The sequence below is a fragment of the Larus michahellis genome, chromosome Z (assembly GCF_964199755.1).
Source record: "Larus michahellis chromosome Z, bLarMic1.1, whole genome shotgun sequence".
Lineage (NCBI taxonomy): Eukaryota > Metazoa > Chordata > Aves > Charadriiformes > Laridae > Larus > Larus michahellis.
In genome coordinates this window covers 2,927,619-2,948,191 of record NC_133930.1, presented here as the reverse complement: position 1 = coordinate 2,948,191, position 20,573 = coordinate 2,927,619, and the positions used below count along the sequence as shown (strand labels likewise).

Genomic DNA, 20,573 nt, shown 5'->3' with positions numbered 1-20,573 from the left:
CTTGCTTCCCACCCCTCAAATCTTAACTATTTTTGAGCTGGAACAGCCCATGTGCACGTCCAACCCACAGTGCAAACATAACCCGACCCCACTGCCTATCGCATAGGGACAGCTCGGAACAGCTCACTCCTCTTCCAGACCTCCTGCGCTCCAGCGCGTCTCACTAATAAGACATTTTTTAAGACAAGTTTCTCCATTTCCTTCCTTCCGCATCAGCTTCCGCTGGTCTAAAATAAACTCTCTTCCTTCTACTTCAGTCAAGGGGCTCCTCAATCATCACATCAAACACATCAGCCTTTCCTCCGGGCAACCTTCGGTCCAAACACCCCTTGGATGTTTGTTTCCTCGCACCTAGATGAGATCCAATCTCCTCCGTATCCATCCGGAGGTAGAAAAGCGCCCAGAAAAGTCTCATCCCACTTGAACACTAAACGTTTCCTTTTAACAGTTGGGGGTGGGTTTTTTTAAGCTATAAAAGGCAGGAAACTCATTTATCTTCTTTAATGAGGCGTTGAACACATTTGAGTGATGGGAGCTTGTCAACCTGACCAGAAACACTTGCTACAGTAAGATTTTTACTTGACTTCAGCGCAAGTTTGAAAACAGCTTTTCTTTGGGGAAATAATAATAAAAACAAACAAACAAAAAAAAATAATCACTTAATGTATCATTAAACTTTCAGACATAAAAAAAAAGAACGGAGCCAATATGTACCTCCTGTTTTGAAAAGACGTGTAGCAGATGCCGTTCCCTGGCAAGGAAAGCTCTTGGAATTTAAGTGGAAAAGCACAAGACGCAAATTTTCTAGAACAAATTTTCACGGGGCGGGGGGAAAGCAGTGAGAACTGCGGTGGCGCGGCACGACCACAAAAGGACTCAAGAGGCGCCGGACAGCTTGTACATCCCCTCCATCCTGGTGTACGAGCACTGTATTTCTCAAAAGTCGCACACATTTCAGGCATTCGCGTTTGGAAAATTCATCTGTTAAAAGTCCTAAGCGCAAATTTAGATGAAAACCTTCGTTTTACCAATACACAGCAAGTTTCCAAGAGGATCTGTACACTCCACAGATGCAGGGAGACGGTTTATTGGTCTGATTTGGGGTCAATTTTTTAGTAAGGTTTTTGTTTTTGTTTCGGTTCAGATAGTCTTAGCAGAACATGCATTTTGTCAACGAAAACAAAGAAAAAAAATCCAGGAAGGATCCTCACTTTTTATTAAATGTCATTAACCCGGGAAATCTCACAGGATAAGCAGCGTTTTTAAGGTGCATTTTCCTCCTTTGAAAACTAGCTTTCCTTCCTTTTCTTTTTTTTTTTTTTTTTTTTTTTTTAAATCATATGCATTGTGGTAAAAGAGGAAAGGAGCTCAAGGGGGTGCCATTATCCCGCGGTAAAACCGCACTCAGCCCACGTTCACCACCGCGGCGCTGACTCACAAATCGCCGAGATCCCCTTCTCCCGGCAAGTTCCTATTGACCAAGACATTAGAAGTCAACAGGGGTCTTTCTAGTTAATTAGATTAATTGGCACGTGCCAGAAGAATTTCCTAAAACGCTGGGTAAATCCTTCTCTCAAATAAGGCTGAAATGAGTCGAAAGGACGCGATTCACAGCCTCATTTCTCCTTCTCTTGGAGGTAGGGGTTTGGGGGAGCAGCTGGGGACCCGCGGTTGGCAAATTGCCTCCGTGAAAGGCAGAGAAATTCCTGCCCAAACGCCTCCTTCCCCTCCTCCAAGTCACTTAAAGGAGGTGCACGTACACCAAACCCCGGAGACGTTAATTTTAGCATCTTCAGATAATTAGCATCTCTTAATAAAGAAGAAGGGGCATTTCCTTTTCAAACACAGATACGCGCTTTTTTTCTTTCTTTTAATTAAATGGAAAAACTAATGCACATCCCAGATTAGATGTAAGACAGAGTGGCAAGCAGCGATAAGAAGAGACACACTGGAGAGCGGCGAGCAGAGATACGAACCCTTTCCATGCGACGGCCTCTTCCAGCCGCAAAAGCATCCTCAAAGCCTCAGCCCTTCACTGGGCACTGAGGCTGCAGGTGGGACTTACCCAGAAAAAAAAAAAAAAGGGAGAGAGCGCGCCGTGTACTCTACTGAAATCACTTGGAAGTTATCACAGAAGTTAATTTCAAAGACTACGCCTGATCTGCTTTGAGCTGCCAGGTTATTATCTCTAACATCATCACCTGGTCCCTTTGTTGGCTCTACGTTTCCACCAAGATCAAACAGGCTCGAAAGAAAGGCCCCAAGAACTGAAACGGGGAACAGAAAACCTACATTCAGTTACCGAAGCAGAAAATTCGCCGCAAACTAACTTGATGCTTCTCCCTTTAGCAGTTGAAAGTCAGCAGGAAAAAAAAAAAAAAGAAAAGAAAAAAAAAAAAGCAACTGAGTTCACTGCATTTATAAGGGGCTGCTTTTAAGTCAAACTCCCCCTTGACCTGGCATCAAAGGGCTTTCCCCCCAAAAGCAGCGTGGAGAAGGAGAATCGCTCCATGGGCAGGGAAGACTTTCCTGTTTTCCTCCTGCTGTATTTAAAAATCCTGGTTTATATAGACATATAATGTGAATTGAAGGTCTATCCTCCCACCAAAATAAAGCCACGTTCCATCCCCAGCCTAAATAGCTAAGACATGATGACTCCAAGCTAGGAGTGACCCAAGGGTGGACCCTGGCTTTACCACATGGGTCAGACGGGACCGACGGAAGAGCATCCACCTCCGTTAGAAACCACCTACAGAATGAGAAGTATCAGGGTAAAGAGGAATGGGAGAACAAGCGGCTCTTGCTTATCGATCCCACTTCAGAACTGCAATCTCACCGGACACGCTTTCCATTAAAATATTTATTGATCAAGATTGGAAAGAGAAAGTCGTTTTCTTTCTCATGCTGACACACTTGGGTATAGAGCCGCATAAGTCTGAATGCAAATTTGTGCTGGGGGGGGGGAGAATGTTAATTTATATCGACAAATACAATAATCCATGCTCCCCGAGCGTTTGTTTTCATCTGTTTTATTGCCATCAACTCCAGCCTCCCGTTTATAAACCAACCCACTATACAAACAAATGCACGGGGAACCATACAAGGGGGAAGCTGGTGGTGATTAACGAGCCATTGGACAAATCACTGCAGAAAATCAGTAGGGAGAGCTACTGCTAGTGTAGTAGAAGAGCCGAGTTCCAGCCAAGCTTCATATGAGAGGTAGACGAGAGGGAGAACAAGAAACCAAGCCTGACGACTGCAGATTTGCCTTCCCAAATCTCAAGAGGTCAAAAAGCACCAAGGCCTGATCACATGAACTTCTTAAACTGCAGCTCACCTCAAAATTCTCCCCCTTTACTCTGCTCTTGTGAGATCCCACCTGGAATACTGCGTCCAGCTCTGGAACCCTCAGCACAAGAAGGACATGGAGCTGTTGGAGCAGGGCCAGAGGAGGGCCACGAAGATGATCCGAGGGCTGGAGCACCTCTCCTACGAAGACAGGCTGAGAGAGTTGGGGGGGTTCAGCCTGGAGAAGAGAAGGCTCCGGGGAGACCTTAGAGCCCCTTCCAGTCCCTGAAGGGGGCCTGCAAGAAAGCCAGGGAGGGGCTGTTTGCAAGGGCATGTAGCGCTAGGACAAGGGGCAATGGCTTTAAACTAGAGCAGGGCAGGTTTAGATTAGACATTAGGAAGAAGTTCTTTCCAATGAGGGTGGTGAGACACTGGCCCAGGTTGCCCAGAGAGGTGGTGGAGGCCCCATCCCTGGAGACATTCAAGGCCAGGCTTGGTGAGGCTCTGAGAGACCTGATCTTAGTGGACTATGTCGCTGCTTACTGCAGGGGGGTTGGACTAGATGGGCTTTAGAGGTCCCTTCCAACCCAACACATTCTGTGATTCTATGAAAATCAAAGAGATTTCTACACTGTGGAAAGTTAGATCATTGCAGCATTGTTAGTGATTGCTGTGTGTGGTTCCATCCTCACTGCCAGAAGTTAAGTCTGGAAACCAGAACAGCGGAAGAAGGACCGGAGTCTCCCAGCAGGATGAGCGAGAGCAGACAACAGGCAGCTCAGGATGGCCAAAGTTGAGGACCAGCGATACAACCCAACCGGTTGGACAGATGCCCTATGAAAGCAGGAATTCTTATTTTGACTGCAACTCCTTCACCAACACTTGAACACAACTAACCATCACCACACGTGCACACTCGAAAACGCAGGTTAGGGAGTAATTAACTCTGGGCCTGACAATGGGATTTCACATCCCATACGAGTGCTCACAGCTCCAGGAGAAAGTTGGAAGGAAATGGGAGAAAAGCCACAGAATTCATTAAGTGGCCAAAAACCACACCCTGCAGTAGGAAGCACACGGAGCTCCAGTGACTTATTGACAAAATGTGATGTTTAAATCAATCTCATCACCTCTCCGCTGCAGGAGGGGCAGAAATTTCATCAGCAAGTTGACTTCAAGAAAGCAAATATTCAATGGCAACTAATTGGAAAAAAAATGAAAGCAAAAAACAAACCCAAAAAACCAGACGCTGGTCCTGATCCAGCCAGACATGACACCCAGGCGAGAAACCAGTGTCACAAGCGTCCTGGACCCCAACAATCCCCACTCCTCCAGGCCCATGGGCCAAAGTCAAAGTTGTCAGTCCTAGTACGGGCAGAGACGCGGTCCACCCATCAGTTTTTTAAGCTATGTTTAAATTCAGTGATGTGGAAGCCAGCCCTTCCAGCAAGCCCATCTCCATACTCACACACTAGGAGATCTCCACAGGTTCTCCTAGGGCTTTCCCAAGAAGTAAAATAGATGCAAAATTCAGGAAACCCAGCCCATACTACAGCAGGAATTTGAGGGACATACAGCGCAGACACGATGACCAAAGTTGACGGCACATATACATTGAATTTTCGCACATCAATCTGGGCATGTTGCACCGTCTTGGCCATCCGGTTCTGAAAGCGTTAAGCAAAGATGGCATGTCTTTGCTTATATTCATAGAGGTATGAATAAAATCTTAATTAAATCATGGTCTTTTCCAGCCTGGACTGCTAATAACCTTCTACAACCAGTTTACAAAGCGGCAAAGTATACTGTGTTATTAAAAGCCATTAATCCACAACGGTTAAGTCTTCTGACTACCTTGCTGAACACAAATTAATTATTTACTAAAAGAGCCTCAAACATCTCTATTTGTCAAGAGAAAAGGAAACGAAGATCCAATTTCCTTGCAGTAAAATAAATGTTTCTTTTACATATCATCTTGCTGTTTAATCCACGTCATTTTGTCTTCTTGCAAGATATTACTTTTTATTTGGTGTCCTCCTGGATAGCTGCGAGGATTTAACGCTTCGCAATGTAAGCCCAACTGTCACTATAAGGACAGACAGATGTTCACAGTATTAACCCTCACTATGGGAAACCCGTAATCAAATGAATGTTCCCGACTCTCCGTTTAGATGCAAGAAAACCAAAAATGCGGGTGTTGCCAGAGAATATAGCGTGTGTTTGTTAGCTCAGTTCGCCATCACGGGCCTTGGAAAGCAAAAGGGGAACCGTGCTGCCTTCCCAGCATAGCATGAGGACTTACTGGAAATAAGTAACTCTTAAAAATATCCCAAATCCTAGTCTTACGACTATTTATTACCAGCAGCAAAGTCAAAATCCATTATTTATTTTTTTTCACTTCCACGTTGGCTTTTCTACCCGCCCGGTATCTCCCCTCCCTTGGGGACACACCGCCCCAACGACGAGGGCTCCTCACCCATTACAAGACCTGCATTTTTGGTCCCATCTTCACCATCCGTCCTCGACCCGAGGTCTAGAACACAATACAGAAGCTGGAAACTCTCTAAAATATGTTGTTAATTTTGGGCTGGATCTCATCTTTCACAGTTTAGTCAGCCCTCTCCTGCTGCTGGAAAAATTTGTGCCACACTTACCGGTTCGTCTCGCACATTCCCTGGTAGGCTTCAATCGCGTCCTCCTGGTCAATGTGCTTGTCGCTGTTGGGCCAGCTGGCGTCGGTGGTGATGTTTTCCTAAATTCAACATGCAAAACACAGCAGCTTGACATCCTGCGCATCTCCTGCTGTCTTTCAAAGTTCCCGATAGCGAGCAACTCCCAACCATCCTTAACGGAGCTTCCTCGGGGCATCCATCAGACTAGAGAATTTCTACGAATTCATACGCATGCAAACAGACAGCAGCAGAGATTAGGAGATGGAAGGAGGATGCATGAACCTGGGCGGGAGACAAGCAGGGGTGCGCGGAATCTGATATACAAAACATACCAAAACCTCGAGGAACGATAAGGCAGTGAACTAAAAACCTCAAGTGAGAGTTTTCAGAAAACGTGCTCTTCCATCGAAAGAGGCTCTGAACAAAAAGCCCTGAAAGAATGTGATGGGACAGGCCCTCTTCTTGCCTACACACCAGTAGAAACACATTACAGCTGCACCAGCATCAAGCAAGCAGAACCTGGTCCAAAACCTCTTTTTCCCCATCCCATTTCCTGGCAGAATAAGCCAGACGTCACAAAACACCACCGGGAACCATCTCAGACCACCACACCTTGGTGCAGGGCTGGAGAAGTTGTTCCTTGGCGTGGGCTGGCAAGACCTCAGCAGGTCTGGGGTCAAGCACCTTACAGCAGTACAGACCACCATGGGACTGTCTGAAACGATGTCATGGACTTTATCTTATCCATAGGCAGAACCTCCTATAACCCGGCAGAACCTTCGATAACCTCCCCGCGCCATCCTGCCACCCAGAGCCTACCAAAGCAGACATGGCACAGCTCAGGCAGGCAGTGAATTTCCTGCAACGCAACGGGAAAAGGAAAAGAAAACCCATTACCCGCTCAATTACCATGTTTTTGCCCGTCTCTTTTTGCTGGGCTGCCTTCATAATCTGCGTCCTCAGGATGAGCACCTCTTCCTTCCGCACCTCCAACTCCTCGTTGGCCGATTTCAGCTGGTTCAGGAGGAGGTTATAACCGTCCTGAATATCGTTGGACGAGTTGTTCTGGGTTGCTCGGTCTGCGATAGCTTTCCTCAGCTCATTCAGTTCATTTTTCAGCTTCTTGTTCTCCGACTCCAGCTCTTGCCTCTGGAAAATACCAAGCCGTTAACCAGTTTAGATAAACCTTCCCGAGACGCCTCTAAGGTAACTCGGTTATCGATGACCACAGCTGATCACGACTGATTCATGCCAGGATCTGGATTCTGCTGCCAGTCCAGCCACGCGCGGTTCAGAAAAGATTTTTACTGTAATCGGTAGCCTGTTTCTATTTAATAATAACGACACTACAGGGTGGCAGAGGGGATTTTTTTCGTTTGTTGACACTATTTTTAAACACCAAAGCAACCCATTAGAGAAACCGAGCACGTTTGTTTCTTCTCCATCCCTTTTCCTTCTCAATCAAGGAATCACCACAAACCCCACAATGCTTAATTAATCTTCAACATTCATTAAATAAGGTGGAAGACGCCGACTGACGTCATGACAGGCGTCCCATTAGGTGAGCTACGGTTGCGTGAATTCCCACTACGGCTTCTTTTCTCATATATTTTGTAATTCCCCCAGCCCGGTGCAATGTTTGCAGCTGGAGGATTTTCTGGCCTTGACGTCCTGTCAGCTGCCGGCATTTGACAGGCAAGGGCAATATCGTACAACTTTGACGCCAACGGCTTCTCCTGAATAACGATGCATGAGCGTTGCTGTGTTTGCAGAGACAACTGAAGGGCTTACTTGCTTTCACATGACAGTAGAAGACAAAGGAATAAAACTCTGTCAGCTAAGACAGCCTTTATTTCAGTATTTCACCATGAAGTTTTGTTTGCAGGTGGTAACACCACATTTGGCAGCTCTTCACCGGCACCCAAAACCCACCTGGGGCATCCAGCTGGGGAAAGAGCAGCTTTGCTCCTGCAGAGGGGACATTCCTTGCTATGGGTCACAACTGGGAGCAGAGCTGGACCCCCAGGGTCCTGCTCATGGCCCAAATCCCAACAGCCCACCTTCCCAGAATCCCAGACTGGCAGGGGTTGGAAGGAACCTCTGGAGATCATCTAGTCCAACTCCCTGCCAGAGCAGGGTCACCCAGAGCGGGTTGGACAGGAACACATCCAGGAGGGTTTGGAATATCTCCAGAGATGGAGACTCCACAGCCTCTCTGGGCAGCCTCTTCCAGGGCTCTGCCACCATCAAAGGAAAGAAGTTGTTCCTCATGTTCAGATGGAATTTCCCGTGTTCCAGTTTGTGCCCGTTGCCCATTGTCCTGTCACCGGGCACCACTGAGAAGAGTCTGGCCCCATCCTCTTGCCACCCACCCTTTAGATATTGATGAGCATTGATGGGATCCCCTCTCAGGCTTCTCTTCTCCAGGCTGACCAGCCCCAGGGCTCTCAGCCTTTCCTCAGCAGAGAGCTGCTCCAGTCCCTTGATCATCTTGGTAGCCCTCAGCTGGACTCTCTCTAGCAGTTCCCTGTCCTTCTTGAACTGGGGGGCCCAGAACTGGACCCAGTGCTCCAGCTGTGGCCTCCCCAGGGCAGAGTAGAGGGGGAGGATGACCTCCCTCCACCTGCTGGCCACGCTCTTCTTAATGCCCCCCAGGAGACCACTGGCCTTCTTGGCCACACGGGCACATTGCTGGCTCCTGCGCAACTTGTTGCCCACCAGGACCCCCAGGTCTCTCTCTACAGAGCTGCTTTCCAGCAGGTCAGCCCCAACCTGTACCAGTACATGGGGTTATTCCTCCCCAGGTGCAGGACCCTACACTTGCCCTTGTTGAACTTCATTAGGCTCCTCCCCACCCAGCTCTCCAGCCTGTCCAGGTCCTTGCTATGGGTCACAGCTGGGGAGCAGAGCCAGACCCCCAGGGTCCTGCTCATGGCCCCAGTCCCAACAGCCCACCTTCTCTTTGCATCAGATCCTCCATCACCAGCTGCTGCATGGTGGCACCCAGGACTGCTCCCTCCTGTCCCCACGCACCCAGGGGACAGTGCCAAAACCCAACAGGAACATCATTCAACTATGGCACATGGGAAAACCAGAGATGCCTGTAAGCGAGCTGACAAAGTCTGGTGTCTGACCAACTTGGGGTCAGCTCTTTCCTAGGGACCGACCGAGCCCCACTGTGGATTCTCTGGTGTCTACAATAGCGCAAGCTCTTCCCACACTCATTCCCACATCCTACATCCTCGCTGGCTTTTGACCCTTTCCACAGCTTTCCCGCATGATCCCTCTCATTTATGGGACATCAGCTTTGCTGAGGCCAGCTATCGAATCCAAAAATGGCTGGGGGGGAAGGGGGCAATTTATACAATTTATACAGTGTGTAGCTAGCACAGCTGTGTAAACCTCGTTTCCATAGGAAACGGGGGATATAATTATAAATCCTTACAAATTATAAATAGCACGCCTTATCACAGCAGAGGTGTGAACAGAATAGCTGATCTGGCAGCTGGACAGAATCCAAGCTGAGCAAACGCCATCAGCACCAGAGCACAGTCAGGTACTTTATACCATCTGTCATTAAAATAAAAAAAATAAATAAATAAGAAATGCATTCGATCTGGCAATTCCTCCACATCCGCGTTAACCACAGCTCAGCAGAGGCAGCGTATGAGACGTTAGGCTTTTCTAGAACTGGTTTTTAAAACAAGAGTTTGGGAAGCGTGTGCGCGGTGGGAAATCGATACCAAACGGGGTTTAACTCTTCTTGCTCTGCGGCGAAAGCACCGACTCGCTCTCCGCTCTTTCCTGATCGTGCTCAGAAGGGTAAAAACAAAGCGATTAACTGCTTTCCCACACAAATTGCTGTTCTGTGATTTTTGTTGTTTGCTGGATAAGACCCTTGCTGCTCTTTCGCTTTTTCCCTCCCTTCCTCCATCTCTAGGTGACCCTGCTCTGGCAGGGGGTCAGACCAGATGATCTCCAGAGGTCCCTTCCAACCCCTATCATTCTGTGATTCCTCTTTCCTTTTCCTTCCCTTCCCATCCTCCTCCTCCTTCCTCCCTTCCCTCTCTTTCTTTCCTTTTCCTTCCCTTCCTCCCTTCCCTCTCTTTCTTTCCTTTTCCTTCCCTTCCTCCCTTCCCTCTCTTTCTTTCCTTTTCCTTCCCTTCCTCCTCCTCTTTCCTTTTCCTTCCCTTCCTCCTCCTCTTTCCTTTTCCTTCCCTTCCTCCTCCTCTTTCCTTTTCCTTCCCTTCCTCCTCCTCTTTCCTTTTCCTTCCCTTCCTCCTCCTCTTTCCTTTTCCTTCCCTTCCTCCTCCTCTTTCCTTTTCCTTCCCTTCCTCCTCTTTCTTTCCTTTTCCTTCCCTTCCTCCTCTTTCTTTCCTTTTCCTTCCCTTCCTCCTCTTTCTTTCCTTTTCCTTCCCTTCCTCCTCTTTCTTTCCTTTTCCTTCCCTTCCTCCTCCTCTTTCCTTTTCCTTCCCTTCCTCCTCCTCTTTCCTTTTCCTTCCCTTCCTCCTCCTCTTTCCTTTTCCTTCCCTTCCTCCTCCTCTTTCCTTTTCCTTCCCTTCCTCCTCCTCTTTCCTTTTCCTTCCCTTCCTCCTCCTCTTTCCTTTTCCTTCCCTTCCTCCTCCTCTTTCCTTTTCCTTCCCTTCCTCCTCCTCTTTCCTTTTCCTTCCCTTCCTCCTCCTCTTTCCTTTTCCTTCCCTTCCTCCTCCTCTTTCCTTTTCCTTCCCTTCCTCCTCCTCTTTCCTTTTCCTTCCCTTCCTCCTCCTCTTTCCTTTTCCTTCCCTTCCTCCTCCTCTTTCCTTTTCCTTCCCTTCCTCCTCCTCTTTCCTTTTCCTTCCCTTCCTCCTCCTCTTTCCTTTTCCTTCCCTTCCTCCTCCTCTTTCCTTTTCCTTCCCTTCCTCCTCCTCCTCCTCTTTCAGCCAAATTCATAGCTCCGCGGACTGGCCATATCAAGCCATACTCTGGTTTGAAACCAAGTCAGGAAGATCAAGGAAGAAAGCGATAACCAACAGCCCAGCTCCAACAGCCTGTGCCCTGGACGCCTTTCAGAGTTTACATTCAAATCTATTCCCTGCTCTTTTCTTGGTGGATTTTGTGGAGCAATATTAAAATATCCATAGACGCGGGCAAGACATCTACTGTCCCCTGCCATAAAAAGCTTTGAAGGTGGAAAGGGAGATTTCTACTTGCGCCGTGAGAAACGCTCGCTCTTCTGCCTAGTGCAATAGCGCTGATTTATTCGACAAGTTATACAGCCAGAACATCCTGAACTTGAACTCACACTCGTCCCAACACATACAGGGTTACGGAGGTGTGAAGTATGAGCCTGCGTAAATCAGAGGTTATCACTGCCATGCCAGGAATTTGCCCTTTCTTCTATTTCTGGTGCTCTGTAGGAAAAGGAAATAAAATCCTCTAGAAGCTCATTTCATGATGAGCGTCCAAGTCTAAGGGATGAAACAAACATCCCAGCTATGCAAAGAGTGAAAAAAACCAAAATCAAATTATGTGTTGTGCTCCCGCTCAGAACGCAGAGTCAGGGCAAGGGCTCCTTGGTGCTTTCACTCCCACTTTCCCAGTCTGAAAAAACAAATGGGAAAACACATTTTTTTTCCACTGGGAAACTTTTTGTTGTACAGAAGTGACTCAAGGACACATCTCCCACCATGGAGATGTTTCACATCCCTCCAGCCCTGCATCGTAGCTAACCAAACACCTGGCCGGGCATATTTTGGGACAGCATCTACACAAAACTCTATTTATCCGTTACAAAGGACACATAATTTACGCCTGCTGTAAATATATCGGTGTTAGCCCAAGTTCTTCGCATTCCTCAGCAGCACTACAAAAAGAAACAACCAGCACTTATCCAAACGAGCCTCTCTTAAGGACGGACTATGCCTTGGTCGCTTCCCTCCATCAAAATCTGCACCAAGAAAAGGCTCCAAAAGCTAATCCCAAAGGCAAATCCCTGCCACCGTGGGTGCCGTGACAGTACAGGACAATCACACCGAGACACAAAGCTGGATGACAGTAGACACGTGTGAAGTAGCAGAGCACGTGCTGGCTACAAAACCCAAGCCCATATGGCCATCCACTAACACCCACACCTGGCACTGTCCCGCTCGAGGGCTGTGAGTGTCAAAAATATCTCGAATGGGACCCAAAAGTGAACAGAAGGCAGTGAAGACTCAGGTCACAAAGTACCGAACAAAACGCAGAAGTATCCTTAACCCCCCGAACAAAACCTGCTCTTCAACAATAACCATACTTATTACGTTTACCCAAACTGATATTTGTACATATCACTTTAAAAAAATATATTTATATTTACATTTGTACTGTTTGTTATATTTACACTCATATTTATCCAAACCAAACCCTGGGATGTTCACGACCTTATCCAAGCATCTCTTCCCTCATCCATGAGGATGAGACTCACCATGAGGAGCTCTTCAGCTGCATCAGGAACAGTCTTCACACCTCACCCAAGTCAAAATTCATACTCATGTTTTTGAAAAGACACCGCGGCCGCCTTTCTAAAATATCCTGAAACATTTCTAAACTGGCTAAAGGAGTCTCAGTTTCCAAAAGACCGTGCATCGGTGGCGCATCAAAGCCAACATCCTTTCCTCCTCCATCAGCTGGTATCTCATGGACCGCTCAAGAGCATCCACAGAAGAGTTTGCTGCGTGTAAGCTTTGAGACACCTCAGCCTAGTACCCTGAGATAAAGGCTTTTTAAGCTGGCAAAAAAGGAAAAATAAATCTAATTACACAAGATTCTTGAAGGAGCCAGACATAGTATAAATATTAGAGATACAAGTTAGAAGGAGACAGAGAGAGAAGAGAGGAAGAGCTTTGTTATAGTCACAGAGGCAGCTCTCATGGGGGAAGGAGGGAAAAGCAGCGCTCAAAAGCAGCAGTAAATCACTCTTTCACTGCAGATGGAAACTTTGGCCGGCGTCCCATCTTCACAAGTTGGGAAAACACCAGAGAACTGTATTTGTCTCTCTATTTTAGTGGTACCTCTCAGGCCAACTCACCTGCTACCTACAAAACCCTTTCCCTCCAGGACTAAGGGTGGCCTTTCACTCTGGCATTTGAAGCAATTGCTCCTTGCTTTTCACAAGGACCTCGGCTCTTCCCAGACTGACATTCACCCAACACGCCACTACCCAAAATATATCACCTGCTACAGATGGTCTGTTCAGGCCTGCACCACGTTAAAGCAAGCTCTTAGACCTGGTTCTTCTTTGTCGCAACCCTCAGCCCCTTTTCTTGCAACCCCAGCAAGAACCTTGCGCTGGAGGACCCTTAAAGAGAACCTCTTGCAGTCCAACACCGCTAAAAACTAACTCTGAGATGTGTCCCCTTGCAAATTCACTTTCCGCCTGTTTTAGGCTAAAGGTTAAAGAACGCTGCTGTTTTTGTAACATGTCCTACTTATTCCTATGAAATGGTATTAAGAGAGAGTTATTAAGGTTCATTTCATTTGTAGGACTATGTACGTGAGGAATGTAGAAAGTAGGAAAATCCCAAATTAATATTCCCATTCTGAACTTCCTGGGTTAAAACCTGAGGAAAACACAATTTGTGAACTCACACGGAAATCAGGACTCCAGAAGTCATTTAAGGTGGTGGCGATTCCCATCTGCTGGGTTTTCCCCTTCCAAACGGCAACTTCACTTTGCTTTACAAGGTCAAGAAACTTAAAACTTCCCAGAGCCACGTTTAATCAACTGGAAGACACCCAGGCAACGATCTTAAAGCTCCTGACATGTTTCTACTCCAGGCAGAGGTCCTAATGAAACTCAGCAGGGTTTCCCTTAATCACAAATAACACATCCAGCAAGCGCAACAAAAATACCGTGTTTAGGGGCTAAAAATTGGATGGACCAAGTGCCAGAAAAAGCTACTGCTAGAGGTATGGCAGTTTGCTCTTAGTGAGGGTTGGCCATACATCCTTTCCACCTCTAACTTCTTCTTTTTTGCATCTTCTGAGATGATGCAGACAGCAAAAATAAGTATTGCTACCGTCAGATGGTTTAGCGTGATGTTATCCTGGGTAACAAGTTCCTCTAGATTTCTCAGTTGTATTGCAATATTTGTTAAGGGGACGGGGAGAGAAGGAGCATCTGAAATCTAGGTCTGCGCCACCAAAAAAAAAAACCAACCAAAAAAACCCCCCAACCCTCACGAAGTCTATCCCTGAGGTTTTCCAAGGATGAGCAGGACACACGAATTGGCCTAACACATTCAAGACCAGAAGTAGTTGGGTACAGCTAGAGCAGGACGACACAACCCACACAAGCCACAATCAGAGCCCAGAAGGTTTCAGGCGCTCTGTATGTCGTAGGGAGAAAACGATGGAGGTAGAAGCGTAAGGATTTAGAGCTTAGGGACAAGACATATTGCAAGGCAGGGCAATAGCTGGGAAGACACAAGATGACTATGGTCAACCAGCACTGCTGCTGGGAGATGGAGGCTCTTACTGCAACCCACGCAGCAGATTTATTTGGTTTTGACCCGAGTGGCACCTTGGGAATGCAAGGAGAGCAGATAAGTAGCAGAGGTGGAGCCTGGAACAAGAAACACATTGGGCTTCAACCGCCAGAATTCATACCATGCTCTCTCTAATAGTCAGAATCAGTTCCAGGAGGTTTTGGGTTATTGCCACGTCCGGACAACTTTTTGGGGCTGTTGGAGCCATGCAATAAGTTACAGCGCTAAGGAGGAGCTCCTCACTCACCTTCAGACTGTTGTATGCAAAATCTTCGTGGTCCGAAGTCACTTCAGTCTTCGTTTCAATTACCTGCGTGGATTAAAGAGATATAAATTTATATTTAAAAACCAGACAGATAAACATGGGACAGGATGGCCAGGCATGTTTCCATCAACAGCCAGCCCTGCCGCATCGCTGCCGGCCAGCCCAACCATAAAAACGTTATTAATTGCCATTAGACGGAGTTCCAGCAACACGTAGTGGGGACGCTTCAGGCGAAAGCCGTTTAATCTCTCATTAATATCTTGACAACCGCGGCTCACTGCAGCTTTCAAACAACGACAGTCATTAGGGGACCAATCTTCAACGCAACGGTTGGGAAGCGGGTTTTTAATCTGCCTCTGCAGCAAGGACGAGAGGCTGGGGGAGTTTCCTGTTTCGAGCGTTTCCTGCAAATCGCTAGAGGTGATCAGTAAGACTATCCGGTGAAGCAAGTAACTAATTACTCTTGATGATTTTATGGTGCCTCTTATTTGCGTTTGCCAAAAGATACGTAGATCTCAGCCCGGAGAGTAATAAACAAAATAATTCCCAAACAAAGCAATAGGGGCCCCAGAAATTTCAATTATGAAACCAAGAGTGATGGCGTTTGCTCAGCATTTCATACAAGAGCATCTTTACTGCTTCCCGACACCAGGTACGCGGAGCTGCTGTTTCACGGCATGCATCGTCTCCCACGCTCCGGGCCTCTGAACAAGCCACAAAGGCTCAGTTACAGTGGGCAGGGTGAAAAATATACAAGAAATCAGCTACTAAAATCCCCCTACGCCAAATACCAGCTCACCAGCAGCTAGAGAGTGCTGTATTTTCACGTTCCAGTTACAAGTCAGGACCAACTCTTAAGTTATCACTGGGCTGCCAGTAATCTAGATTTTTTTATTTTATTTTTTTTTTAAATGACTTCCAGGGAAACCACCCAAACTGTAGGAAGATCTTTTTTCACAAGGAAGAAAGAACATATCGAAGGAATATCCCTGCCTTGCAATAGAGAGAAAAGGAAGAACGCCTTCTGCTAACAGCTATTTCTGGTTTGTTATATCATTTTTTTTATGCTATATTTCTATACGATCATTACTGGGGATAAAAAAAAAAAAAAACAAACACACAAGCAGATTATAACAAAACCAAACTGGGGACACAAGACTGACTGACGCATCTGTGAAGTGCTTAGCAGTTCACGCCATGCAATGCTGGATGGGGGGAAGCCAGGATCGCAAAAAAAGCGCTTGAATAACCCAAATCAACCAAAAGAAATGTGGGGATGTGGGGCACCGGAGCCTTTCTCTTCAAGGCTCCCGAGCACTCCCATGCCTCTAGGTTTGATCCAGCCAAAAGGTGGTATCTGTGTCCGTAAGGCTGCAGCATCACATCTATCGGCCATCGTCCAAATACTCACCTTGCCCTTCCTCATTCCGACCTTCGCTAACAAAACCCAGGCCACGCTTCGAATTTCTCACGAGAGAAGGAAAGTGGATCAGCGCAGGCAGCGCAAAAAGCTCCAGAATTGATTCTACATCTCATTGCTTTCAAGATACGCAAGATACTGTCTTAAAATCTGTTATAACCAGTTTATAAAAAAAATAAAAATAATAAAAAAAAAATTAGCTCTTCCGTCCCATTTGTCCTTAGTTTCTCTCCATTGCCCAACTGGATTTGCTGCCTCTTACTCTCAAACCTGAATTCCTACATCGCATGTCCTCAAGCCATCAAGGAAAGCCAGTTACCAACATGAAATATTGATATCAACGAAAAGACATCTCTTACCTGGGATTTCTTGCTCTCTTGCTCCTTTTTCTCCAGGTGGGTTTGTAGTTTCTTCCTCTCCTGCTCGAGCTCCCTCACTCGCTTCTGCAGCTTTAGGAAGAGGGTCATGTCCATGGCGGCTTTTTCCATCCCGACCTCCTGGAGAAGAACGGGGGAGTGGAAAAAGGAGACGACCTCAGTCAGGTTTTGTAACCACACACAGTGCTAGGCACACCCTGACCCCGGCACGTACTTTCAAAGACCAAACCCCCATTTTAAGCACTTATTTTTGATGTCAATTAACAGTTGACTCATTGCAATAAATCACTGAATGTTTATCAGCCCGCTTCTCTCGTTGGGCTGTTCGGAGCCACAGCTAAGAACATTAAAAATACCCCACTGAGTCCCTTCTAGACAAGTATTTACTGGTTGTTTTTTAATTCGCTTCACCTGGAATATTTTATATTAGAGCGTGGCCAATACTGATTACTTTGACGTCAGCAAATGCTCTCAAAGCAATTCAGAAGTACTACAGCAATGTAACACAGCAGCCGGCAAAGGGAAACGGGGGTTTCTGCGGGCACGGCATGTAGGACGAAATATGGTCCTGCCAGTGGGGTGGCAGATCCTCGGAACAGTCATCATCCACGTGTGCTCTCGAGTCACTAAAGCGGAGTTGAAAGAGCAGCCTATTCTAGCAAACGTAAGCAAAACACATTTCCCTTCTGCATTAAGAGACTGTCGATGACAGGGGCTGCGCTGGCCAGCAAAGCATCTGTGAAGACGCATTGGAATGAAAATGCTCGGGACAAGGGCGTAACGAACTCGGGATCCTCGCGGAGAAGGATTGTTACGCAGTCATTGCCACCGGTGCTAGGAATAACTACACGTAACACTGACTGCTTTGATGAATTTTCATCCGTCTTTAAGGTGGCACGGCCAAAACGCAACACTTCGTTATTTTTAGAGCCCTGTTTAACCTGACCCCGCAGACCAGTAAGCATTTGCCGCAGCACCACAACCCTGCAATCCCCCCTCATACAATTTAACGATGCATTTCTGTAGAGCTAAATTAATATCAGCCGTCACACCTTACAGTCCCAACCTGCATTCCTCCTGCGTGCTCCAAGACCCACGTCCATCATCCCTCCTCCCCTCGAGCCTACCCGAATTACTGTACCTCCACTTGTTGTATTACATCTTCGGTGTCTCCTATCTCGGAGGTTGAAATGGATGGATAATTGGAATCGGACTCCAAACTGCTCTGGTTGGATGGGTTTCTCCTGTGCCCCGGTGCTTGCTGCCGAGGAGAGGTGCGGATACGGTCAGTGTTTAAGGAAGGATTCCCCACAAAACGTTGTTCCTCAGAACAAATTATGTCGGTCTATTAAGGTTACCTTTACTAAAGGTCTGACTGTCATCTTATAGCGAATTCCATTTTCTAGTTCTTACGCCCTACCATAATATTCCTATCAACACAAGAGAATACCGTAAAATGTGAAGCGATACAGAAGGCTCCGTTTAAAAATTCTACATGAATTAAAGGCTTTTCATGACACCAGATGCCTGTTAAGTGCAAACATGTAAATCTGAGCTCACCATTATGCTGTTCACAGCACCCTCTGGGGCTCCCTTTAAATGCTCAACCTTCCACCTGATCCAGCAGCACTCTATTATCGCATTTTCAACAGTTCTTCTAACATTTCAGCAACGTAAAAACTTTGGCTTTTGAAATCCTGAAGTCATGCCACTGGGGGGTTTTGTGGGTTGTTTTTTTTCTTTTTTTAACCCAACACTTAACACGCGAACATCACCGAAACAAATCAAAAGCAAACCAAGAAGCATGAACCAGCTTTTGCTGAGATTCACAGGTATCTCTACGTAGTTAGCAGAGAAGCGTGAGAAATCAGGCTCTTTTCTCAAGGCACAAATACGGTTTGGCTTCAGTGTAGAAGCTCAGTCTTCGGAATATCAAGCACGATAATGTCAGTTTTATTAAGTGTTCTGTGATTGCGTCAGCCACATCATCCAGCCACCAACGTCACATCCAGGACGCAGCAGAACAGGGCTAATTTCAGTTTCGTTACCTTTATAATAGTCATTTCATCCCGCAAATTGTCGTATCTCTGCTCCAGCCTCGAATATTCTTTTACCAGGTTCTGGTAACGAGACCTCTCTTCTTCCAGCTCTTTCTTCATCTGGATATTTTCCTCAACTGTGTTTCGTGCAAATTCATCTTTAAAATAAGAAGGAAAAAAAAAAAAAAAAAAGAAATTATGATCTTCATCTCGGAAGCAAATTTCTTGTAAATACGTGCAATAACGATGACTAAGTAACAAAACGCTCTCTGCCGAGAACCTTTAAATATTAGGGAATGCTTACTTGTATTTTAGAGACTATTATTTGCCATTTGGAACAGCTTCAGCTCTTCTGCTCGGAGAGCACGGCCCTCTGCCGTCCGAGTTAGAGAAAAATCTCCAGCACCTACAAACCATCAGACCTATCATTGTGCTTAACTCACCTGTGCCAGCGCCAGCTCCCCCGGGCCAGCCATAAACCCGCTTAAGGAAAGGCCAGCGCCGTTGTGGAAACACATTCATGTTTAAGAAATGCACGTTTGAGCTGCATTTAAAGACTTCTCTGCCCGCTTCCCACCACCAGATTCAGCATAAAAGCAAATCAGCCGCAGCATCTCTGCCTCATGGCATCATCAGCCTTTTGCCATTGTAAGATTGTGGCAATTCTGAGTATTTTATATCCAAATAAATTCTTTTTTTTTGTTTTTTTTTTTTTTTTTGTTAAGAACTCCCTTTTGGAAGCAAATCTGGTCCTTTCCCCTTTTTGGGAAACTGGGCAAATATAATCCACGTGTCCTTTTAAATAGGTGGACGCTACACAAAACCCCTCCTCTTGCTTTCCTCAAGCTTCGATGCCCCGAAAGCATCCCCTAAGAGATGAAAAAAAAAAATTTGCGGCAAGTTTCTTTTTAACATGTTATTTTCATTCCTTCATTTTGCAGGAGGCTGAGAGCAAGAGGTACTTCACGTGTACCCGGGAGCAGTGATAGATAGGCCACAGAATGCCGCCTGATGCTTTGTAAATCCTGCAACAAAATCAAAGCCGAAAAGGGTGGTGAAAAATAAAAAAAAAAAAGCTCAAAAACACAGGTGAGAGTTTCTTTTGTGGCTTGGGATTCTCCCCAGATTGCTTTCCTCTCTCTACGGCTCCCCATCTTAGTCTCTGCTTTAAAAAACTCTCACAGACTCCTGTCACGTTAGAGAAATCCTTTGTCGCAGCCCAACATTGTTAACTGTGCTCTTCCTTGGATCCTTTACGCATCAATCTTGGGATGCTGTTATTCCCTTCCCTCCACCCCTCGCTGCCTCTCACATCGCCCGCAGTAAATGCTGCAACACAACTGCATTGAAAAGCCCTTTCAGGTACTTTATTCCGCTTTTCAGCAATTAAACCAGCCTCTGTCTTGCCATCCGCCAGCAGGACAGAACCGTCCCCACAACAAAAATGACGACAAAAACCCCCAGGAAAGGGGTGCGGAAAGATCAGCACTTTTCAAGGTAGGAAAAACAGGCAGGAAAAACAAGTTTGAGAGGGCAGAACAGTTAAGCTCCTCGTTTACTGAAGGTGTTACAATGCTATAAAGCCTTTTTTCTCACCTTGAGATTGACAGAGGATCCTGCTGTTAAGCTCCTCTTTTTCCTGCTTCAGGAGAGCATTTTCTTCTTCCAAGTCGGATATGCGCTGCGAAAGAAGGGAAAGAATTAGTGCGTGCTGCAGGTCAGAGCCTCTGCGGAGGGATTACATTTCACCTGGCCGGAGACAGGGAGCTTTGTTCAGGCTTTCTTTGCCGTTTAAAAGATCTTTTCCCTCGTGCTTTGCCAGTTATCCTTTGTACACCAAGAGTTGAAGCGTAGGAGAACCGCGCTGCAACAACGGAGACTAACTTTGCTCATCCTGAGCGCGTTTCTCCCTTCAGTTAATGTTTTTAGCAGGATCTTATAAAATACTGAGCAGTTGGACTTGGCGACCACGATCTGCAGGAGTGGAACTCCTACAAGCGATCAGGTC

The 20,573-nt window shown here is 46.5% G+C and overlaps 1 protein-coding gene across 3 annotated transcripts in view; it reads right to left on the bottom strand.

The window, feature by feature from the left end:
* The window catches only part of MYO5B (myosin VB), a 158,855-nt gene that overhangs the window by 19,967 nt on the left and 118,315 nt on the right, over positions 1–20,573 (bottom strand). For 2 of the 3 annotated variants that reach the window (XM_074571051.1, XM_074571052.1), the window contains exons 23-29: positions 20,162–20,246; positions 18,575–18,723; positions 17,668–17,787; positions 16,509–16,646; positions 14,712–14,774; positions 6,858–7,109; positions 5,943–6,040 (exon numbers count right to left, since the gene is read on the bottom strand). In XM_074571051.1, coding sequence (XP_074427152.1) covers positions 5,943–6,040; positions 6,858–7,109; positions 14,712–14,774; positions 16,509–16,646; positions 17,668–17,787; positions 18,575–18,723; positions 20,162–20,246 — 905 coding nt within the window. The remainder of the gene's footprint in view (positions 1–5,942; positions 6,041–6,857; positions 7,110–14,711; positions 14,775–16,508; positions 16,647–17,667; positions 17,788–18,574; positions 18,724–20,161; positions 20,247–20,573) is intronic. The other variant, XM_074571054.1, reaches the window with a different exon arrangement.